A 23,212-nucleotide genomic window follows, 5' to 3' on the forward strand; every position below is an offset into this window, starting at 1 on the left:
TCAAGCCCTCAAAGATGTGTATTTTTTTTCTCCCTATTTTGATGATGACTGGAAAATTTAGAAATAATACTTTTATTAAAATGTGTTAATAGTCAGTAGAAATTGAAAATTACATATTTGAAAGAGTAATGATTTTGATAAATATTGGCATTACAGTTAAAAATGTGTAAATGGAGGGCAAAACACTGGTACAACTGTACTCAAGCAATGTAGCTTGAAATATGAGACTGACAATACAGGTATACCTGTATCATGCCTCTTATAGCACAGGATGAAAGCAAGAACCAGACAATACAGAAAAACAACAATAGTTTATTTAACCATATTTTGTGTAACTACAAACTCTGGTCTCTATAATCAATCTCCATATCTTTTAAAGGTCTTGAAAGAATGCTTACATGAAAATCAATCTCTTATTCTTTTACAGCATGTTTCTCTTTTTCAATTTTAGAACAGGTTGTTGGCACATGTAAAATCAAAATGTTTTTTTTTTATTATTTTATTCTGAAAATGTATTTTTATATAAATCTACCACTAGAACAGCATTCCCTCTCAGAAAAAAAGAATGTGGAAAAAAAATAATATTGACCAAAAATATTTAGATATCTTACATACATGAGACAGCTTGACTAAAATGCAACACATTTACCATTTAAATTTTCAGACGATTTACCTCCAACAAAAGGCAAAAGGGAGAATGGTTACACTCTCTTACGTAAACTGAGTATAACTGTGATCATCCCATCACTAGGAACTTAAACACAGACAAAGCACACACCCTTTTCTTCCATGGTTTACAAATGTGTCAAACTCCACAGAAGTGCAATTATAGGATAAATTGTGTAAAAGGGTAACGAAAAAAAAGTATGATATCAATAAAAATCTCATTCTGTCTGGACTAAAATGATCTCGCGACAGCAAATTCAAACTGGATAAACTCACAACAACTCAAGAATTTTCTTGATTATCAATCAGACATAGATTAGTAACATAATCTATGCAATTGTTGGATTACATTTTGAAAAAAGGTAACCCATAAAATATTAGCCTGATGGGAATGGGGTTTTAGATTATTATCTCATTGTTAAATTTGATTCTCTTTTCATATCCTAGTTACTGGGACTGCTACTCATTTATTTTCCCTTTTTGACAACGTTGACACTTTCTTTTAGAAGAAAACTCACAATCCGTCTACTATTGGCCTTAAAAGGTGTTTGTAAAAGGTTTATTTGCATCATTTTTGTTTGTTTATCTTTATTCTGGAATGCGGGTAGTAAGCGCCTGGCAAATGTATATTTAGCTACTCTTCGTTTCAGGAAGTTCAGAGGCTAACTAATGTAGTTTAGAGTAAATTTCAGTGGAAGGGCATGAGGTGGATGCTGTAACATGCATACACCTAAGTGGATAGCTCGTAAGCTTGAAAGTGTTTTTCTCAAATGGTGAAATATGACTAGAAAAATAGGAGCATCTGAGACATCAGAGATTTGGATTATGTAGCAGGGGTAAAATCCAACAATTAATCCACACTGATCACATGATCTGATCTTTGAAAAAAAAAAGGCAAGTCAATACTTTTCACAAATACACCTTTCAAGTTTAAAGAGGAGTGTTTCAAATTATATAGTGTGAATTTGGGGTTTCAAAGTAGTTTTTAATGAGCCATTCTCCTTTACATATGTCCTTACTGTAACACCTTGATATAATGAAAACACAAAACTGAATAAAGCAAGACAATGGCCAAAAAAACTGCCCTTATTTCCTAAAACTTGGGGGCATCTATGTAAGTGTTGGATCTGACAAATGTCTGCCTAACCTCTGCATTCATGATGCTTGCTGACATTTCCACGGTGGGGACTTTGAAATGGTTTCCAGGGTATGGCCGCCTGCAGAGCTGTGTTCATCCAGGGCCCATGAGCACATCAATTAAAATGGAAATTGTGTTGTTTCAAAGGGAGAAGGAGAGAAGCAGGTGCAACCCAAACATCTGGTTGATGCTCGATCCCACACATTCACCCCTAAAGCCTCTTGCAGCATAATCCCCGCTGCTCAGGGCCAAGTCCTGTGGTTGGCAAGGGCAGGGTGTGAATCTGGAGTTGCCAGGCACTGCCCATGTGGAAGCGTGGCACACAGATGACAGGCAATGTGCTCAGACAGCTGTATAAAGGGTTTAAGCTCTTTCTTCTGCTCATCATTTTGCTTCTGACAGCACTCAGTCCTGCAGTATTGCAGATGAGGTAAGGGGTCCCAGCATGAAAAAGGTAGCTTCAAAGTAATCACCTTCATATGCCACACTACAAAGCCCTGTAAGGTAAAAGTGAGGTCATGATACATTGGAAACATTTGGAGGCAGTGGACTTTTGCCATAATTTAAGATCATTTACATTCTTCACAAGACTCTCCTACATTTTCATTCACAAATATTAAGTACCCATTAATGCTGCTCCTGTATCATGACCCTCAAAATCTAAATTGGTCTTAATGCAATTAATGGTATGTTCTCTATAATAATTAGAAGACATCCCAGAGAAGCTGGTAACTTAGGTCAAAACAAGTGGAGATTAGGGATAACATTTTTGCATATACATTGGGAACATAAAAAACGTTTTTTCATAGTTAATATAATTCAATTTAGCTAAATGTACTTCTAATAGCAGACAACAGCAGAATGCAGGACATATTTCCCTCATTTAAGATCCTCAGTCTTTCGATTGCAAAGCAAAGTGAGCCTAATATGTATGTGACAGATACAAATAAACGGTGAATTATGATCAAATTCCGTCACTGACAGTACTGTCACTCACTGTGAGATAATGAACATGAATGAAGTGTTCAATTAATCTCAGTTACCGATGGTCACAAACATTTCATCACTTTGTCCACAGCTGAAGAAAAAAACTAATGTGCTCTAGATTTTTCTGATACATGGGGGAAATTAGCTCGCATCCAAAGACTGCAGTTTATCGAGAACAAACAATACTTTGCTTGAGGAGTTTTTCCCCAACAGATATCTTCAAACTGAGTTTGAAAGCAAAAGTAAACCAATCCCTTGAAATGAGAGGAAGGAGAGAAAAAAACATGAAGTGCTGAAAAAATAATTGCAGAATACAGATTTTTCTTGATTTAACCACAATAGCTTTTTTTCTTAAATAAATAACTTCTGTTTTGTAAAGACACTTTTTGAAACTGTAGACATACCCTAATTCCCAAAGTCATTGAATAAACATCACCAGCCACTGATTTGCCAAACACACAAGTCTGTTCCTCCATGTTTAGCCATAGTTCGCACAACCAATTGTCAGTAATGTCTTTATGCAATTCCATCAGTTCGTTGTCTCATTTTGAAAAAAAAAGAGAAAACAATTAGATTTGGGTCTCTTGTACATTGTCTTTTGAGCTGGCCCGGATTAACAAAGGTTCGTGCGCTGAACTGTGTATGGAGTTGATAGTGGAGGCATGGTTGTATGCAGTCTTATAGGCGTTGTAGTGGTTGAGGTGCTCATGCTCAAGAGGAGGCAGGCTTAAGTGGCCTTCCATGCCCGGGCCTCCTGTTACACAGTCCTCGTCCACATTGATGATCTCAATGGTGCGTGTGGGTGCGTGGTGGTTCTGCTGGTGGTGCTGTTTGCGCATCTTGTAGAAAATGATCAGCATGACTGCTGCCATGAGTGTGATTGCAACAAAGCAGCCAATGATGATCTTAGTCGTCTTCATGACCTCATCCAAGCCGTTCAGTGAGCCTTCCCCACCCAGCTCTGTGACAGGGATTGTGTAAGTCTTCTCTGTGGCGCGAGTGTAGAGTGGAGTCCGGACTGTTGTGGTAGTTGTGGAGGTGGCTGAAACAGACTCCCACGAACCAGCAGAAGGTGTTGGGCCCACCTTCTGCTGCACAGCAGTGGTGTAGGCTTCATTATGTGGTGTTTCTATGGTCTCCACTGTCACTGTGGTGAAGTAGCTGAAGCTGCTGTTCTCTGTAGAAGACACATTTAGCGTGGCAGATGCTGTTGTGTTTCCTGCAGAATTACTGACCATACATGTGTATGTGCCTGTGTCTTGCATGGTGACATTGGTGAAGTTCAGGGTGCCATCATTTAACACGGAGATTCTTATCTTGTAAGCACCGTGTGTCATGATGGAACCATTGGGTGTAATCCAGCTTACCGAGGTCAAGGAGCTGGCTCTGCATTTCAACTCTGCAGCACTTCCTTCTGTCACATTTAGGTCTGCAGGAGGCTCCACAATAACAGGAGCATAACAGTGAAAGTAGTTCTGGTCCAGCTCACCAATGTATCGTCCTTTATGGTGAGTTGGTGAGCTGCAGCGGGCACAGCAGCTGGTGTTAGCTGGTACCATCTCCTTTAGCCACCAGCTAAGCCAGAGAATGTCGCAGTTACAATTCCAAGGGTTGTGGTGCAAATGCACCCTCTCCAGGTGATGTAAAGGAGTGAAAAGATCATGGGGCAAGAGGGTAAGGTTGTTATGGGCTAGATTGAGCTCCACCAATGATTGCAGGTCATCAAAAGAGTTTCTTTCTATGATCTGGATCTGGGCATGCATCATCCATAGCTTCTGCAAATGGATAAGTCCCTTAAAGGAGCCCGGTCGGATGACAGTTAGCTGGTTCCCCGACATCTCCAGTTCATCAAGCTTCACCAGGGGAATAAGATTGGGAATTTCCTTCAGATTGCACATTCCCAGATTTAGGTAGCGCAGATTGCTCAGCCCTTCAAAGGCCCCCTCAGATATGTAGGAGAGCCGTTTGAGCTCCCCAAGGTCCAACCGACGTAATGAGGGCACTCTGTTGAAAGCATAGGAGGGAATGCTCTCTATGGGGTTATTTCTTAGCCAAAGCTCTTTTAGTTTGGACAGGTACTCAAATGCCCCGTTTGGGATAGTAGTGAGGCGGTTATCAAAAAGCTCCAAGGTATTGAGGCTGGCCAGTCCATTGAAGGCCCCCAGCTCAATTTTGCGTATGTGGTTTTTACTCAGCTGCAGGATCTCCAGATGTCTTAGGTGCTTGAAGCTGTCCACCTTTATGACCTGAATTAGATTTTCTTGCAGATTCAGATAACGGGTGTTGGTAGAGATGCCATCAGGGACATCCCGGAGGCCTCGCCGGGTGCAGATGACTTTGCTGAACTGGTTACTACAGGAGCAGGCAGAGGGGCACGTCTGAGCACGTACCAGCCCTGCTACCACCAGCAGCTGCAGGGCCAGAAGCAGCACAAAAAAAGGGTCGGACAAGGCCCGGTTCCACCTAGGACCTCGCATCATCTGCTGCTGCTGAGAGGAGGTCATCTTGTTTAACATTCATAATTCATTGACTTGTTTTGCACTCTTTGGAATGAGGATTTGGGCTCGCTGGAATGAAATGAGAGACAGAAGAAAAATGTTAGATAATTGACAATTTTTTGGTTATCAAATGTCACTTCCAATCATTAGCGCTGAATTAATCAACAGTAAATTATAAATCCCCAAAAGTCAAATTTGACAGCCTGTGTATCTGTTGCAGCCAGCAATCACACACACACACACACACGCATGCACACACACACACACACACACACACACACACACACATGCAAACACACACACACACACTCATACACACACCGTGAAAACTGTGGAAATGTGAAAGCCTTATATCTATCTCTGTTTCTGGGTGCGCTGTCCTCCATGCACTCTCAATCTCAATCTCAAAATAAAATCACAATGAATATGCTGACTTCTGTGCTGCATCTCTGCAGGAGGAGGGGAATGGAAGAAAACCAGCTAAGACTGCTGTGTTGTGTAAGTTTTATTTGAGACTCGAGAGACATAAATAATAAGGACACTTGCCACCCACCAGTCCTTCGAGTCGAGAAACCTGGGAACGTCTGATTACAACTCTCGGTTCCTCAAAGGCACGTATGTGACTGGAATGTCAAACAAGCAAGTCAAAATAGAACTGCGGAATTTGTTTGTGTAACGCTTTATGTATTACGCCAGATGAAACTGTGGAAATACAAAGAATGTATTCTTTGATTAAGATGTACTGTGTGCAAGAGAGATTATGCTATGGCAAGTATGGAGTGTGGCTAAATGATAGGTGTTTATTTAATTGGTTCAGTGTATTTTATCCTTCTCTTTTTAACTCGGTAATACAAATATTCTTTAAAGTCTCATGTTTCCATTCTGGCACATAATGATAAAAAAGTGCCATTTATACCTTTATACATGACAAGCAAACACTCTAATGGGTAGAAGTAAATTATGTAGTCAAATTTATTTGACTACATAATATGTATATACATACAAGTATTGTCTTGCAATATTGAACTTTATAAAGACACAAATGAATCTTTATTAGTCATGAATCATTACTCAACAAACACTATACCATAGAAGAGTTATACGCCATTGAGATGGTGCTATTGATTAAATTTGGCTTCACATTGAGAAAGCAAGAATAATTGGTTTCTATTATTGTAGATGGATTCTCAAGGGATATCAAAATCTAGATGACTAGAGATCCATTACAAAATAGCTTGTTTCACTACTAACATGCTAATTATATTAGATTCAGTGTTCAGGTATAACACCATGTGTGACTTCATACAAAAATCTGTTTTCCCCAAGTTATTGAGACTAGATTATAGCTTTAGTCTTAACTAACTGATATATATATATATATATATATATATATATATATATATATATATATATATATATATATATATATATATAGAGAGAGAGAGAGAGAGAGAGAGAGAGAGAGAGAGAGAGAGAGAGAGAGAGAGAGAGAGAGAGAGAGAGTGCTGCGATGGGCCTGCTAACTGAAGATCATCACTACAGTGCATTTACTTTTCACAACAACAATTTGCTTGTCATATAGATGAAAACAAATAATTTCAACATAATGTTTTTGCTTTGTCATAGCACGCTGTATTTTGTTCACTCTCCTGAGGAAACGCGGGTCGGAACTGAGTCACAGAGCCGACACCAATAAAGAGAAACGTTTATAGCGTCTCTAATCTATCTAACCTGAATGCTTTTAAGTGTGGGAGGAAACTGGATCATGTTAGGAAAATCCATGAAGAAAAAATGTGAACTTCATAAAGAGAGCTGGAGATCCAACCTGCAGTGAAATGACAGCAATGTTTTTTTGAGCTACAAATAGCAACCGTAAATCTGTTTGACTGTCACACAAATAAGTTTTAATCTAGAAACAAAGCAATGATATGAGTTCTAAGAGATAAGGGTTCTTCTGAGATGTGTTTGATGAATGGATTAAAACAGCTGTCGTATTTAAATAAGGTATCATCAATAAACATTGTTATTCATTCTCACTGAGTTATTGTCACTGACACTGCAAGTTTAGAACAAAATACAAACAAAATACAAAACTGGTTCATGACATTTTAAAAAGAATAATTGTTGCTTAAAATAGACCAGAATACTTTTCTAATGTTGATCTTCTAAATTCTGCAAATGAAGACATGTGTGAACATGTGACAGTAAATGTGAATTAGAAACAATAAGGGACTGTTAATCAGATAGACACACACACACACACACACACACACACACACACACACATACACACACTCATTCACTCACAGAAAGTGAGAGATTTCTAAGCAGAATCAAACACATAAAATAACACTGCATCATAATAGTAATGAACCGATCACAGTATGTGTCTGCTTCTATACATTATGTTCAACACACAGCCTAATCTGACAGACAGCTCTTCACTTAGGAATGAGCAGGCTATTACTCTAACTACTGATTAATTGCTTGATTACTGACTCAATTTATTCTTCAATTACAAAATTTAATTTCCAAGTAGAGAAAGCCTGAGGGTGGAGAAAAAATACATTTCCAAGTAGGGGTCCAGACAAATTTGACAGGGATCAGACACCAGGCTGATAATCACATTTCTTCATCATAGCTTTCATTTGTCACGACTGGAAACCTTGCACTAAACAACAAGGATTATTTTTACATGCAAATTCTACCGGCTTTCTCAAAAGTTAATTAAAATACAAGTGAACACACACTCACGAATTACAGTACAATGTTTTTTTTTGAGGTGAAATTCCTTCAATAATATGCATAGTTTGGATTTGTGAATAACTATCCCTCAGATGAGAAATCCTTATATCTCATCCCACTATTTACTCATCCTCCTTTTCAAGAAAAAAATAGATGAAGTTGATTTACAAAACAAAACAATGCTTCCTCAAAATGACAATGAAAGTAGCATAATTGGATTTACGTATCGCAGTGAGGGAATTAGATAAAAAGAGATAAGGAAAATAAGATTAAGAAAAGAATGCATTTTCCAACTTTTGTTCTCACAGATTATGAACTGCCAACTGTCTCTTTGTCTAGTAGCGAACACAAAAGCATGACCCAGATTAGCAAAAGTGCAGACAATTGAAGAGCAAGATCTGCAACATTTCTGAATTAATTTCTGATTTATGAAACAGAAACCATTCATACATTCACACAAATAAACTCTGTTTGTGTCTATACTGCAGTACAGATAACAAAAAGGCATTACATCTTAAACATGTCATCAAAAGAGACCATGATGTCAATTCACATGAGCCATAGACAGTACATTATATTACAGTAATCTGGACAATATTTGAGCTACCATGTATAGTACTTCATGACAAATTAGTATTTGACTATACGGTAGCATAGATTACCTTCAATTTAGCAACCTCTGAGTTTCGAAAGTTTCCCCAGAATTTAGTATGACTTATTATAAGTCTCTAGGTTGCCAATTTAAATGGTAGCAAACTGTTTACTAAGAACATGCATACATGTTGTCTTTAACATGTAGGTATACATGTGTGTGTGCCATTGGCATCAATATTCCTATTTTTACTTAAGAGTGTGTTTTTTCATTTTGAGAGCATGACTATGTATTGCTTACTCTAAAAATCCTGTCCTCGCACTACAATAGCCCAGGATGCTTGGCTTTTCTGTTTTCTACTCAAACTGTATGCTTGCACTCAAATGTATTATTGCTTGCACAGATTTACTTTGCTACAGCGTCCTCACAATTCAGCTGCTTCGGTGTGCTCTTAAAAGATCTACTCTCAAATTTCTCTGCTTTCAGTGTGTTACTCTGCATTTAGTTTGTTTTTATGCATCAAAGCTGTCAAAGATTCCCAACAAGTAGAATGTCAATGACCAATGAAATCATCTTAGCCTCATTGTGGGCATGTTCGCTGTGATTGATTAACAGAGCCATTAACTTTCTAATGCTAACTAAAACTGAGACGGTAACCACGGTCTGCCCCTTCTTCTTTCTAAATCCATAGACTGCACAATAAGCTATCTACCTCACTGTTATTTTAATTCAGTCTTGTAGTTCACCTCCAAGCTGAAACTGAACTAACTCCTGTTTAAAGTACTCTATTTTCAGGCGCAGATAGCATTACTTAATGCTTAGCTAACGCAAGCTCTGTAGCACATAGCTAATTTATTGTGAGTGAATCAGAATCAGCTTTAATGGAAGGTATGGGTGCTGTGGAATATAACGTTTGTGATTATTAGTGGTATTCCTGTTGAATCTTAAAGCATGCTGCTGCGATCATGAACCACATACAACGGTTCGTGTTGCATTGACTGTTGCCACTCCCCAATTGGCAATAACATTTGTGGCGGCTAACTGTGCTAATAATTGTAACTTGCTCCACTGACACAGCACCATTGTCTGCTCCGGTCTCGACAGGACACTGACAGAAGGCCAGTGTAGCTATTATCATAAAATAAAAAAAGTATGTATATAGTAACTCTAGTAAAGCGAACACACCCGCAAAAAAGCAGGTATCATTTCATTGGTCAACATTTGAAAGGGTTATTGTACAACAAATCCAAGATCAAAGGAGAAATCAGAGAGCATGTGTTTCACGAACACACAAAAGCAGCTTGAGTGTGAGAGAAGTGCTGAAGCTGGAAATCTGTGCAGGCATCAGCAACCAGCTCTTCTCTCTTTTACCCATAGAGCCTGCCATCAGGATCCGCCGTCAGGCAACTTAAAAGTAACCAATGGAAAGTAACTTTGTCAGCCATAGAAACCAAAAACTCATCGCCTTGCTTGTCAAAACTAATCAATACTACTAATAATAGCCTGTCTTATTGATATTGATCAACTATCCTTCTGATCCAGAGTACAGACTCACTGGTTACAATGACCGCACTTTCCTGAACACCCTTTGACCATAACAGTATATAACATTTTGATTCTTCCCTGGGCATATATATATATATATATATATATATATATATATATATATATATATATATATATAGATATAGATATAGATATAGATATGCATGTTATTGCCTAAAGCACTGACCCTCCTATTATGTCACAAGTAGTGGACTGGTCAGCTAGTCATGTGGGCCTCGACACAATTTATATTTTCAATGTATTTGATGCATGCATAAATGACATGTTTCATCAGACCTTCCTTTTATTTATTTTTTAATCAGCCAGAAAAGCCAGAATGAATTATTTATTCGTGCTTCGAGAAATTCTTCTGGGGCTAAAGGCCCCTAAAATAGGCATAGTGACGCCACTGCCTCACTTAAAGTGGTCAACAAACATTTCTTATCTTCAGTCGGTTTACAGACACATTCATGGCTTCATTTGACAAGGTAAGAACAGTGAGTGGGGACTCGTTCTCAATGCTTGAGAGCCCCCTGCTTATGAACTTAAGTGAGGAGTAACAACAGACAGAAGATGAGTGAGAGAGAGAGATTTATGAGATAGTAATCAAATTAGGTCACTTCTTGATTATGCCAAAAATCTTGCAACAGCTCCGAATATAAACTAGAAAACTTTATGGTTACCATTGTAGGAGGAATACCCTCTCCATGCATGCAAGCCTCACCCTCTTTCCTTCTCTCTAGCCTCTCTGCATGAACATGCGGAACGCATTTGTGACGAGAGCAATAAGTGGATTGGATGGAGGTCGTTATGCAGTCATATTTTTTAATATAGTGTTTTGCCATTGATTATCCTCACCATATTTGCTGGGGTTAAAACAGGACACAACATCCTCCCCTTGAACCAGTGTCAGGGATTGCTGTGTATCTGGTGATACAGTTGAGTCTATATTCTGAAGCTAAAAAACAGTGTGTCACTCAGTATGAAGCAACCGCTTTTATTAAATATATTTTTATAAAATTATTGTTTCATTTTCTAGATGACACATTTCATCCACTTTCTTTTCCAATTGGAGGTATCACCATGATTATGCATACATTTTACTGACAGTTTGTCTTCACCAACAGCTAAATTAGCAAGAATAATTACTTCTATGAGGCTATTAAAAGACATTTGTATTTCTCTTGTATTTAGTTTTTAGTATTTATGATAGCCATCTATTTTGTTATTAGTCTGTCAATAATGTATTTGTCTATAATACTTCATAACACATGCATTTAAATACATGTGAACCACAGATTAAATAGCCAATTTAATCATCATAGTGGGAATAAACATTTTACTGCTGATCATTATCGGTCTATGTTCTATGAAAATATGCAATCGAGAGATCATTAATGCGTTTTAGTAGCCAAGCCCAAATAATGTTTAATTGTCAGTAATAAATCTGTGTTGAAATCAGAAGCAGGAAAGCTAGTTACATTGACAGCACCAAAGCTAACAGCTAAAATAGAGAGCTTCAATTGAGTTACATTGTGATGCATCATGCTGTACTATTATACTATTGTACTCAGGTTTTTGAATACAATCTTGTAAAATGTAGCCTATGGTGAGAAACTTTAATAAATATAGTTATAGGAGATGTATTCACAGCAATATGAAAGAGATATTAGAGAGGGAGTAGCTATGACCCATTTAACATCCTAACATTAGCTTTAAGCAGCTTATACAATTATTTATTTCCTAATCTTTTGAAATATTGGTTGTTATGCAAATAACCACATTACTATAACAAAGTAAAATAATAACATTTAAAATTGCACATACTTCAGAGTGGTTAAAATAGAAAATAGATGTCATCGAGGTTATTGAGGAGTCATTTCTGTATTTAAGATGGACTTGAGAGCCACTGTTGCTTCACGAACAGAGGTCACTGGTTACCATGGTGGGGCACCAGGGTGAAAACTTGTATGTCTCTCTTTGTATCTGAAATAAGTGTATGTGTATGTCAAGCTATGTATCAAAGCATATATGTATGTCTCTCTATGCCTGTATATCAGAATGTGTGCGTGTGAAACTGCCCTGATTAGCTAATTTGAAGCACCTGTGTCACTGGGTGGCAGACTGATTAATAGGCCACATTTACACATAGCTCTGTTTTTTATTTACAGAGACAAATATTTCTGCAACCTCTGTTTTAAAAAATAACGCTGTATACACAAGATTGTTTAACAAAAAGTTTCTGTTTCCGTTAACCCGCATGACTACGCCACCGAGCGCCGTCATATCTATGCCAAACCTGTACAGAGGACGCTCATATATGACGTGATGCATTTCTAGTCGCATACGGTGATGTTTAAGGAACCTAAAACTCTGTTTGACCGAGTGCACACGCAAACACAAAAACAGAGTTTTCCTAGATCTTCACTTTGGCCGGAGTTCTTAGAAATGATCATTTTCCGTGATAAAACCTCCGTTTTCGTGTAAATGAAAGGCCAAACCGCATGAATATATATGCGTTTCGATATATGCGTTTCTCCCCCGTGTAAACTGGGTCTTGGAGGGAGACAGGACTTTGGATTTATTGAACACAACCTTTCAAACTATTGTATTTGACAGAATACATTGACTTCCATTGTGAAAAATAACGGGTTTAGTAGAAGCACGAGACTTCTGTGAACATTTCCGTGTACTTAAATGTTTGTGGGGTTTAGAAATGAGAGCGTCAAGGCAGTTCAAGTGCCCACGTTTGCTTTATGGGAGAAAATTGTGGTCTGAAACTTTTCCTTAACTTGAACAATGATTAAATGTAAACTGTGCTAGTGATCAAAAAAATGCCCAATTGGGCAAATAAACTCCAGACATTTGCTAAGGTTTTAAACTTCAAATCATTTCTCTATGTTAAATTATGGCAAGTCACTATGGCCACAAAGATAAGGTTTTTTTATTCTCTTCACGCCAAAATCCCATTCAAGTGAATGGGGCAATTCCGCAACATTTTTTCAGGGGGAAACACCTGGTCGTATCTTTTAGAAAAGTCCCAGCACACGCTTCCCGAAGTAAGCCACACGTTTTGATGTATTTTGACGCATGTGCTGGCAACGGCGCAGGACTATGATTAGGCCTGCAGGAGTACATGCAAGTGTCCTTGCCAGCAGGGCATCGCCACACTGAATTAATAGTCCCGCAGGAGTAGATGCAGTGTGGCTTGCTGCTGCAAGTGCTTGCTGTGCACCACCACACCGAGTAATTTGTTTCGGTGGATTTTAGTGATTTATACGGAGCGGAAAGCAACAAGAATGGGTTAACACAAGTCATTCTGACAAAAAGCATATGTCACACAGATAACACACCAGATAACCTTTCGAGCTCATTCACAGAGCACCGACCACCCACATACATACAAACATCAACATCAATATTTTATCTGAAGATGGAACTGAATTTCCAATAATTAACAGCAGTTATTTTAGTCAGCTCTGAGTATGATTTCCAACAAATCACTGTATAAAGCTGCATTAGACCGTTATGATTTGCTAATGATAAAGTGGGAAAAGGTCATTTAAGAGACACACTTGTCTTTTCTTTTCTATGTCTCTTTATTGTATGCTAGTATACGGTATAGCAGTGGTTCTCAACCTTTTTTCAGTGATGTACCACCTGTGAAATATTTTTTTCAGACGAGTACCCCCTGACCAGCGCGAAGCAATTTTGGTTGAAAACACATGAAAATACACTGCGCTGTAACATCAGTGTCTGATTTAATATAGAATGTATACAATGTATACATTTATCTTCACGCACTTACACTTATATTTTATTGTATATTTATGGAATAACTATTTTAAAAGTATCTTTAAATGGATACATATGTTATATATATCTTTTTTTTAAATCTCACATACCTTCTGGAGTGCCTTCATGTACCCCCAGGGTTAAACATACCCATGTGAGAACCACTGGTATAGGTAATTTAGATCCATATGTTTGTTTATAAAGCAACATTTTTCATACCAAACAAATATGAAAAACAATTGAATTTAAACTTCAATACCAATATTTTAATCTTTCAGAGTCATTAGTGTCTTCTGCATACACAAGCTGTATCATCTGGCAAATTTTCTTTCTATTTTTGCACTGTCAAGTTTGCATCCAACTAGTATAATGACTATTAAGAGAGTTCAGACACGTCCAGTTCAACAGCGTTTTAAGAAACAACTGTAGCATTGTTTCATTGCCATTATTGACTTCACTTTAAAATTCAATCATCATTGTGGTAGTTCATCTCATAGTTATATTACATGTGAATCTATTTTGTATATTTGTACTTCATTCATTATGTATGGACACTTTGTAATCCTGTAATGAGTGTAAACATTGTGTACAACTGTACTTTTCTTTTCCACACTTCAATATAGATCAATCCACTGTTTCTGAGGCACCACAAATGAACTGCTAAGGATTAAGAGTAAAATAAAAAAAGAACATAGTCATACTGTAGCTCTTTCTCAGTTTCTTTTGTTTTAACCAGCCAAGTGAAACAGACAAGCCGTGTACTTTGAATTGGCGCTAACTAGCCAAGTGAGACAAACTGACAGCTGCTCCCCTGCCCACAGCCTGACATGCTTCCACTCACAGCTTGTCTTCCTCATCTATAACAAGATGGTGAAATGAATTTGATTCATCTAACAAACACCGATTTAATCATCAATCCATGCATGGAAATCTATTAGGAAGTTACTGTACAGATGAAGCAGCCCCCATTTAGAAGTCTACCCTTGTGGAGGGACTTCAATTATACTCACACTAATTAAAATTTCTAATCCCATACGTGTGTGCATTTTCTCCTATTTCTTGAAGTATTCCTTGGTCCTCCAATAACATAAATCCAGTCCACGCATTGTGTATATTGTAATGTACCTTTGGGGTTCTGTGCTCCAGGTGATTTGCTTCCTGTAATTTGCTTAATCTCAGTTCACAGTTTGAGTTAAGTGTGACTATTAACTCAGCATCAGCACATATACAATGAGGGGCAATTAGAAGAGAAAGACTAAAGCTCACCTAATGAGCGACTGGAACTTCAGCTATAAGTAATAATTTTGTAAATTATTGTATGTGTGGCAAGCTACTGCTAGCAACTGACACTATCCTTCCTATTGTAAAAAATATTTGAACTGGGATTTAGAAAGTGCTCTAGATCAGGATGTGACAGCAGGAATCACAAGAAGAAGGCCTATGTTTGATCTTTGTTTCCTGACCTTTGTTTCCATGGAGAAGAGGGGTAAACACCTTGCATTTAAGGTCTTCAGTCATAATTTAACTGGGAAGGTTGTGGTAAAGTAGCATGTGTTTTAACACGATGGCAACTGGAGGCCTTTAAGCAGTCTTACTTTTAATTAGCACTGTTCTGTTCTTAGACAATAAGCTACTTTCCTACACACTGCTGTGTTTAGCCAACTGTTTATTGGACTGTGATAATTTAAAAACCTTAAATTAACTTTGTGGGTTCTCGAGGGATAAAAACACAAATCCATAAATCATTTGGAGACCATCTGTTGGAGGGATCCATTTGGCCATCACTCAATAAAAAACAATAGTACAGTAGTTCTGAAGTTGAAAACATTTCTGCGATACTGTGCAAACGTCAGAAATACTGAGCATCATTACAAACAGAGACCAGGGTAAAATATAGTAGGACGGGTAGAATGAGTTTGCTTCCCCAAGGAATATGAATATCCCCTTAATAGAATTGTATTTGTGTGTTTGTCATTTTCCTCATAACAAAAAAAAACAACCTCTCTTGCAAGTTTTCACAGTCAGGATAGAAAAGCTACAGTTGCAGGCAGCTGGAAGGAAACTATTCAATTAATTATAGTTAATAATAACTTGTGTTTGATGCCTTCTTTACTCCACGATAGAGCCACAATAGAATATCTTCTCCCTCAATGGACGTTCTAGTATCTATGAATACATAAGTATTGTTTATTTCCACTGTTTATCAACTTCAGGTTTACTCAAGTTTCCACATTGCACTAGTGTAAGTTTCATTTTGGACCACAGTTTGCTTTAGAGTTGTCATTGAGGTTTTGTCATCTGGCAAGAAAAGTGTTACCTATCAGTTTCCATTGCTATTCAAGTTTTACTTGTGCTTATTTATGCAAACATATAGTGTCATGCTGTTTACAACGATGCATCTTTCTCTATTTTTAAATGAGGCCATTGTTCTGATGATGCTTTACTTGTGAGTCAATGTTTCAGTATCTGCTATAGAGAGTGGTGTGTCACCAGAGCGTGATGTGGCTGCTGTATCATTACTGCATCGCATCCCACTTGTTATTCAGGTACGGGCCACTTCTATACAGAACAATTGGCCTCCCCCTAAGTCAGAGGATGCCCCCCCCCCGCCTCCCGCCCCCACCCGCTCCCCCTCTCACCTCCACCCCCGAGGGACACATTTTTCTGACAAATGAGCTGTAGTAATATCAATTGGCTTCTTCGGAACAAAGTGCCCGACCAGGAGCTTGTTCAGCATGTAAGAACAGACACACGCACACACACACACCCACACACACACACACACACACACACCCACACACACACACACACCCAAGTATGGATAGGCTCAGTTAAAATATGGAAATGCAAATGTTCACACACATCTAGTATAGCCAATGTCTTCTGTAATTGGAGTCAATAGAAACAGTCATGGTGATTATTATGATATCCAATACAACTATTTTAAGCAAATTTAGTGCTTTCGGCACAGTATTTTGCTACTTGTTATTCCTGAAGTAAAAAAGAAATCATACCAGCTGCACAGATTTTCAACAGAAGGTGTTTATCTGCGTGCGTCTGTGCTCTATGCTTTTAGCATGTGAAAATCTCAACAAGCTGTGTACATGAGAGCCTTTTTGTTTCACAGTGAGCAGTCTGTTGGCCGTGGGGGTTTGTGGGTGACAAGAGGTATTGATGAAATCATTCTTCACCTTGTGCGTATTTCAGAGAGGATGTGGGCAGAAAATGGCTGTTACGCTTCAAGGACGTGGGATGGAGCAGTCTGTCTGTAATACTGCTGTCGCTTAGGTGTCCGGATGAGGTCAGGGTTAGCAGGAATCACTTTGAGTCTGACCGAGCCGAGCAGAGGTCACTCTGAGGCTGTGAACCAGGACATCCAGGCAGCGCAGTCTCCCTGAGATTGAGTTTCGGGCTTGAGAGGACATGTGAGATAAGAGGGAGGTTAGGAGCACACTGATGATATCTACAAACTAGAGGCAAAACCGGAGGCTACAGTGTCAGAAATTATAATAACATAAATGATCTGTTCAGATTAAATGTATGAATTCATTAATTCATTACTGAAGTTTATTTATAGCACACTTAAGATCCTTTTGGACCACTCCAACTCTTGTTCTCCGGTAAACATATGACTTTAACATCTGCAGATCAGCTTATGTTTTTCTTTTGACAGGAAGAAAGTTACAATAGAGTGTGGGTACAAAAGCAATTGTTGTAATTGTGACAGTGAGAGTGCGGGGACCTCTTGTGGTTTGGAAACACGTCATTAAAATAAGGAATTATTTGCATATATACATATATACTTTGTCTTAATGTATCTCTATAAATGGATGCATATGTATTGAATTATTATTTTATGAGTTAAGTAAGAGTACAAAAAATAGATTTAGCTTTGAGATTTGTGTGCTTATTTGTGGTTGTGCATGTGTAACTGAAATAGCCAATTAAAAGATTGTGTGCCTAATAAGGGTTTAGAAAGTTTTACTTCGTACAAGGAATTTGTCATGCTCGAAGATTGTGGAATTGTGGGATTTGAGTTATTTAACAGTGAAAGATCCAGAGCTCTTCTTTGGATCACCACACCACTTTTCTTTTTTTTTAGATACACGCAAGAAAAAGCAGACACCTCGCAGCTTCTCATCTTAATGATGGATCTCAGTTGTTACAGAGGACGACATTGCTTTTAAAATGTTTCAACATAAAACATCAAACTTGGACTTAATAACACGATAAAAGAGGCAAAGAAAATGTCTCGAAATCTCACCAGTCAAACTACTTGTGATAAAGAAACTTTATATTTTTATATAATATACATGATGATACTTAACAGTATATTAATAAAAGTGTACACACACACACACACACACACACACACACACACACACACACACACACACAGACTGAATGGGGGAGGGAAAGTAGAGTGACAATGATAAAAATATATATTATATATGTATGTAAGAAAAATGATGAAGTTATTTTCTAATTGAAATATGACAATATTACAGTGAAGAACGTTGAAGCTCAGACTCAGAAAACAAAGGGATTCTGTAGGGAGTCATATTACAGAATGTGACAAGTTCTGTGATTACGATGTTTTATTCAACACCACATCACCATCTGCATGCACACGTTTGGCAACGTGTATGACATGATGTAGGACATACCAAACATTAATTGATTTGATTTTACCAATTCAATATTTCCATGAAGAAGCACAATGTCCAGCCCCACTGGGATAATTCAAATGGTGTACAAAATAAAATAAACAGTAAAAAAAAAAAGGGGTTTTAAAGTAAGTGACTCACAAAAGCCACTACTCATGTGAGTCATTTCCAATAAGATGAATGAAATTATGCCTTTAATTAATTAAATTCATATAATTGCATAGCACTCTTACATTTTCAAAGCAACATGACTAAACTAACAGACTATAAATCATGCCAAATAGTCGGTCCCTGATTCGCTTCTGCATTGGCTGTAAAAAATGATTTACTGTGACAGAGATAATAGACGCAAAAATGATGACAACATATGGCTAACACAGACAAACAGCATAATCAGCCTAGAGGAACAGTGGTTGCAAGAAAAAGCTCCCAGACACTGTGACAGTAGCTCACTCTGAAAGCAGAACAGACATGTAGTGGAAGTAACATGCATGAGTTGCAGCAGGGTTGTTCACACCGGGGGCGTTTTTCTATTCGCTGTCCAAAAGCACCTCTTTGTGAACAAAACAACAATACAAAATAAATAAAAAACGCCTGACCCAAAGGTGAAATGTCTTGTGAAAATAGAATGCTTACAGTGTGAGCTGAGGTACCAGCAGAAACGCTGCTGAGAGTCATAACGTTCTTCTGATTTTTCCACTTCGGTAACGATATATCATACTGACTTACTCATGCGTCAAAGCAGCCATGTGCTATTTCTCATTCAGTGCAGTGCTTTGATTATTGCTTCATATGTGTGTGTATATATATATATATATATATATATATATATATATATATATATATATATATATATATATATATATATACATATATATATATACATATATATATATATATATATATATATATATATATAAAACCTAAGAGTCACTCGATGTCCTTGTTTATACATCAATCATTAAGTCCTTCAGTAACATGGCTCATTAATTTGCCATTTCATATTTCACAAGCACAATTAACAGTACATTTTCTTTTTAAGTTATATTTTGTCCATTGCACGGAGCATTGCCAAAACTACAGCTGGATGTTCATGGGCTGCACCACAGACTTAAAATTATGAAGAAAAAAATGCTATTGCCTCACTAATTAATCAACACAGTCATGACACAGATTCAAAACAATTATACAACCAGCCAAACACTCCATATCTCTCCAAGAAGCCCAATCACTAAGAATTAACATTATCCTAAAACTTCCTAGCTGACAATTAAAGACTTTCCAATATTTAGGTGGCAGGGGCTTGCATGATGCTGCTATTTTGTCTGATCCCTGAATATCATTCAGCAAACATATGATGATGTAAAAGGAATATTACGTAACTTGGAAAACATTCAATGGCTCAGTCATGAAATAGCTCAAATAAACTGCGGGGAAAAATAGAAATGGTGTGCAGCTCATTCATTTACTTTCCCCACTAAGTCATTTTCCTGATCACAGGGGGCTGGAGGCTAATCCCAGCATACATGGGGCAGAAGACAGAAGCATGCTGGTGATTTATAGTTTCCAATCCACCGAGAATTAGACACCTTTGGACTGTGCTGTGTTCCCACACCTTAAGAAGTGTAGTTTGCCGAGGAAATAAGAGTGATTTATTTAGCTGAAAAAGGGTTTCTTAGGGTGAATGAATAAAAAAAACAGATGGATCTGGACCAAAGTCTCTTTCGCCCTCTGCAGCTCTTTTTTAAAATGGCAGAAATTATTTGATGAGTGGTATAATATACGCATGTTTTTTTGCCTTATAATAACAGTTAAGATTCATCAATATATATATATATATGTATGTATGTATGTATGTATGTATGTATGTATGTATGTATGTATGTATATATATATATATATATATATATATATATATATATATATATGTATATACATATATATATATATATATATATGTATATGTATATGTATGTATATATATATATATATATATATATATATATATATATATATATATATATATATATATATATATATATATATATATATGACATCACAAACAAGCACAAAGGTGTCCTGCTGATCCAGGTATTGCTAATTCAGTTTTTACCTGCCAGTTTAATCAAAGTTCCAAGGCGTTCTGGTCATCCTTTTGTTAACTTCAAATCCACTGTAAAGCCGTCCCTGAAAATACAAAAAGCAAACTGTAAGAATGCTTTAAAAACATATACGAGATTTACAGTCTGTGGTTAATCTGTTTCACATGCTCTATGGAATACAGCCATGAATAATGCACTGTTTTGGAAAGATTAAGATGTATCTACTCAACTATCAAAATATGCTAATTATAAACCCCTAGGTTAAAGTACATCTAATTCAAAATTCTCTTTACTGTCTCTAAATAATCATTGAGTCATCTTGTTAGTTTTCCTTTCCACCGCTTCCTCAGCCCTCTCTGCTGATGCTGGTATTTTAGTGCCTTTGAGAACCTCTATCTAACAAGAGGAGCTTTACACTACGCTACTGTAAGTCGGAAGAGCTCATTCCCCAGGGACGAGGGGACAGTCAAAGCCATAATGCCTCACAAACACACATGTACACGCGCCTGCACACAAAAACACACAACACAGAGGACAGAGCCTAAATAAATGACGGGGTACAAAAGCAAAAGGAGATAAAGCTCTCCATCTCGTCTGCCATCCATTAGTGCAGAGCAGGAACTATGAGTACAAATAAGTGCCTTTGAGCCACTGGAACGTTATTGTGTGAGCCTATCATGACCTAACCTTTGTTTTCAGAAAAACGGTTTGCTATCTCGGTCTCATTTGTGCAGCATTGCCACTGAGTTCTGTTTTCACATCAGTTGCAAGAATCCAGATGAACAGCAGCCAATAAAACACAGCAAGTATCTTCATACTCTGCTTTTGGTGACAAAGCAGAGTATTAAACAATTAAAGATAATATGCTTTAATTTAGGTGCTTATGAGTTAGCCTCTTGGAGTGGGAGGGTACAGCTTTGAAAGAGCTGTCTTATTCTTTTTGCCCAATACTTGAAAATTCAAACACTAAAACCCCCCTAAAGGTTTCTGTCTCTCAACATCTCCAGCCTGTTTATGGCAGCGAACCTCCACCACCTTTGTTCCTTTAAATAATGGTCTAAAACAGCAGTTTTTTTTCACACATGTTAAAGTGATCGATGCATCTGATCAAGACTATTTTCAGACAGAGGTTTACGGCGGCAGGACAGCATATGGTAAGGATTTAAAATAAAGTGAAGTGATACTTTCAATCTAAACAAGAGAGCATGTTTCAAAGAAGACTCACTGTGTGGCTCACTGGCATGTTTTTTTTGTATTTTTTAACAATGGAGGTTTATGGCACAGGGGAAAAAAGTGAGAAAATCTGTCTTTCACTACTCAGACAGAACTGAAGAGGATCCATTCTTTTTTTTTTGTCTTTTCATGAGATTTGTAAATATAAAACTGAAGAATATCGCCAGACTCATACGTCTTGCCAGTCTCAAGTCTCCAATTTACTGCTCTATGCTTTGCTACTATGGTACGTGAAAATATAACCCAACTGTAATACATACATCACACATCATAATCGCAAGACCATGAAGCTCCAAGATTTTATTTGAGAATTGGAGACTTACAAACCCTGCTAAGGCAAATGCATGAACAGCCCTGCTCAGTCTCGGATTGTCTATATTGACCCTTTTGCCTCTGTTGGTTGGTTTGGTTTGGATTAAAACATGAGGATTGAGATGGGTTCGGTTAAGAGTATCATTGCTAACCAATCAGAGGCATAGTGGGGCGGAGTGAGAGCAAAGGGCAAAGAGGAGGAAAACTGGGACTGGAGCACAGCTGCGATACGCCGTCTGGGTCCTGCTATGTTACTGCTGATGAAAAACCAAAATGTTCTGATTTAGCTTTTCAAAAATAAAACATTTTAAAAAACAAAGGGGAAATTTTTTATTGTAAATATTTTTTAGCAAATGAAATGGGTGTGCTATCCACCGTTTTACAGCTGCTCCTTTGACGATGAAATATATGCTATTACTATGCAATCAGACAGGTCTCCTTGGAGTGTCAAGTGAGTACACACATATGCAGGCACAGCTCAGTTCCAATCTGGCACCGGGGGATTCACACATTGAAAAGATTAGTGTTACCCTGGCCTCTGTGAGATAATGGTACACATTGTAAAACCCTATGAAGTGCAGCACAGTAAGTTGAGGAATAACTCTCTAATTTGTTCTGGCTAAAAAATTCCCTAAGAATGACAAATTATGCCCACAGATAGCAATGATGGATATGGGCTTTGCTGTTGTAATCATTATCATTGTTGTTATCAACAACATCAATATTGTGCTCACACACACACAGACACACACACGCACACACATATACACACACACACACACACACACACACACACAAAACACCCCCTGGCTTTCCTCCTTCTTTGACAAAGCACTGCATCGTTACATTTGTCTATGCCTGTCTTAAGCCAGTGTTTCTGAATGTATGAGGCATGTTCCTTCTAAGTGAGAATAAAGAAATGTAAGATGAAG

At 37.6% G+C, this 23,212-nt stretch overlaps 1 protein-coding gene across 5 annotated transcripts in view; it reads right to left on the minus strand.

Annotated features, from left to right (window-relative positions):
* Positions 1-292: 292 nt before the first annotated feature.
* Positions 293-23,212, minus strand: part of LOC137804304 (leucine-rich repeat-containing protein 4C-like) — a 138,323-nt gene continuing 115,403 nt past the window's right edge. For 3 of the 5 annotated variants that reach the window (XM_068603456.1, XM_068603453.1, XM_068603455.1), the window contains 2 exons: positions 20,747-20,820; positions 293-5,358 (listed from right to left, as the gene is read on the minus strand). In XM_068603456.1, the coding sequence (XP_068459557.1) occupies positions 3,361-5,307 (1,947 nt within the window). In that variant the 5' untranslated portion in view covers positions 5,308-5,358; positions 20,747-20,820 and the 3' untranslated portion in view covers positions 293-3,360. Of the gene's footprint in view, positions 5,359-17,157; positions 17,379-20,746; positions 20,821-23,212 lie in introns of all 5 variants that reach the window. The other 2 variants (XM_068603457.1, XM_068603458.1) reach the window with 2 other exon arrangements.

This window comes from Clinocottus analis, unplaced genomic scaffold, assembly GCF_023055335.1.
Source record: "Clinocottus analis isolate CAN_PGR_092001 unplaced genomic scaffold, fCliAna1.0.p SCAF_6, whole genome shotgun sequence".
Lineage (NCBI taxonomy): Eukaryota > Metazoa > Chordata > Actinopteri > Perciformes > Cottidae > Clinocottus > Clinocottus analis.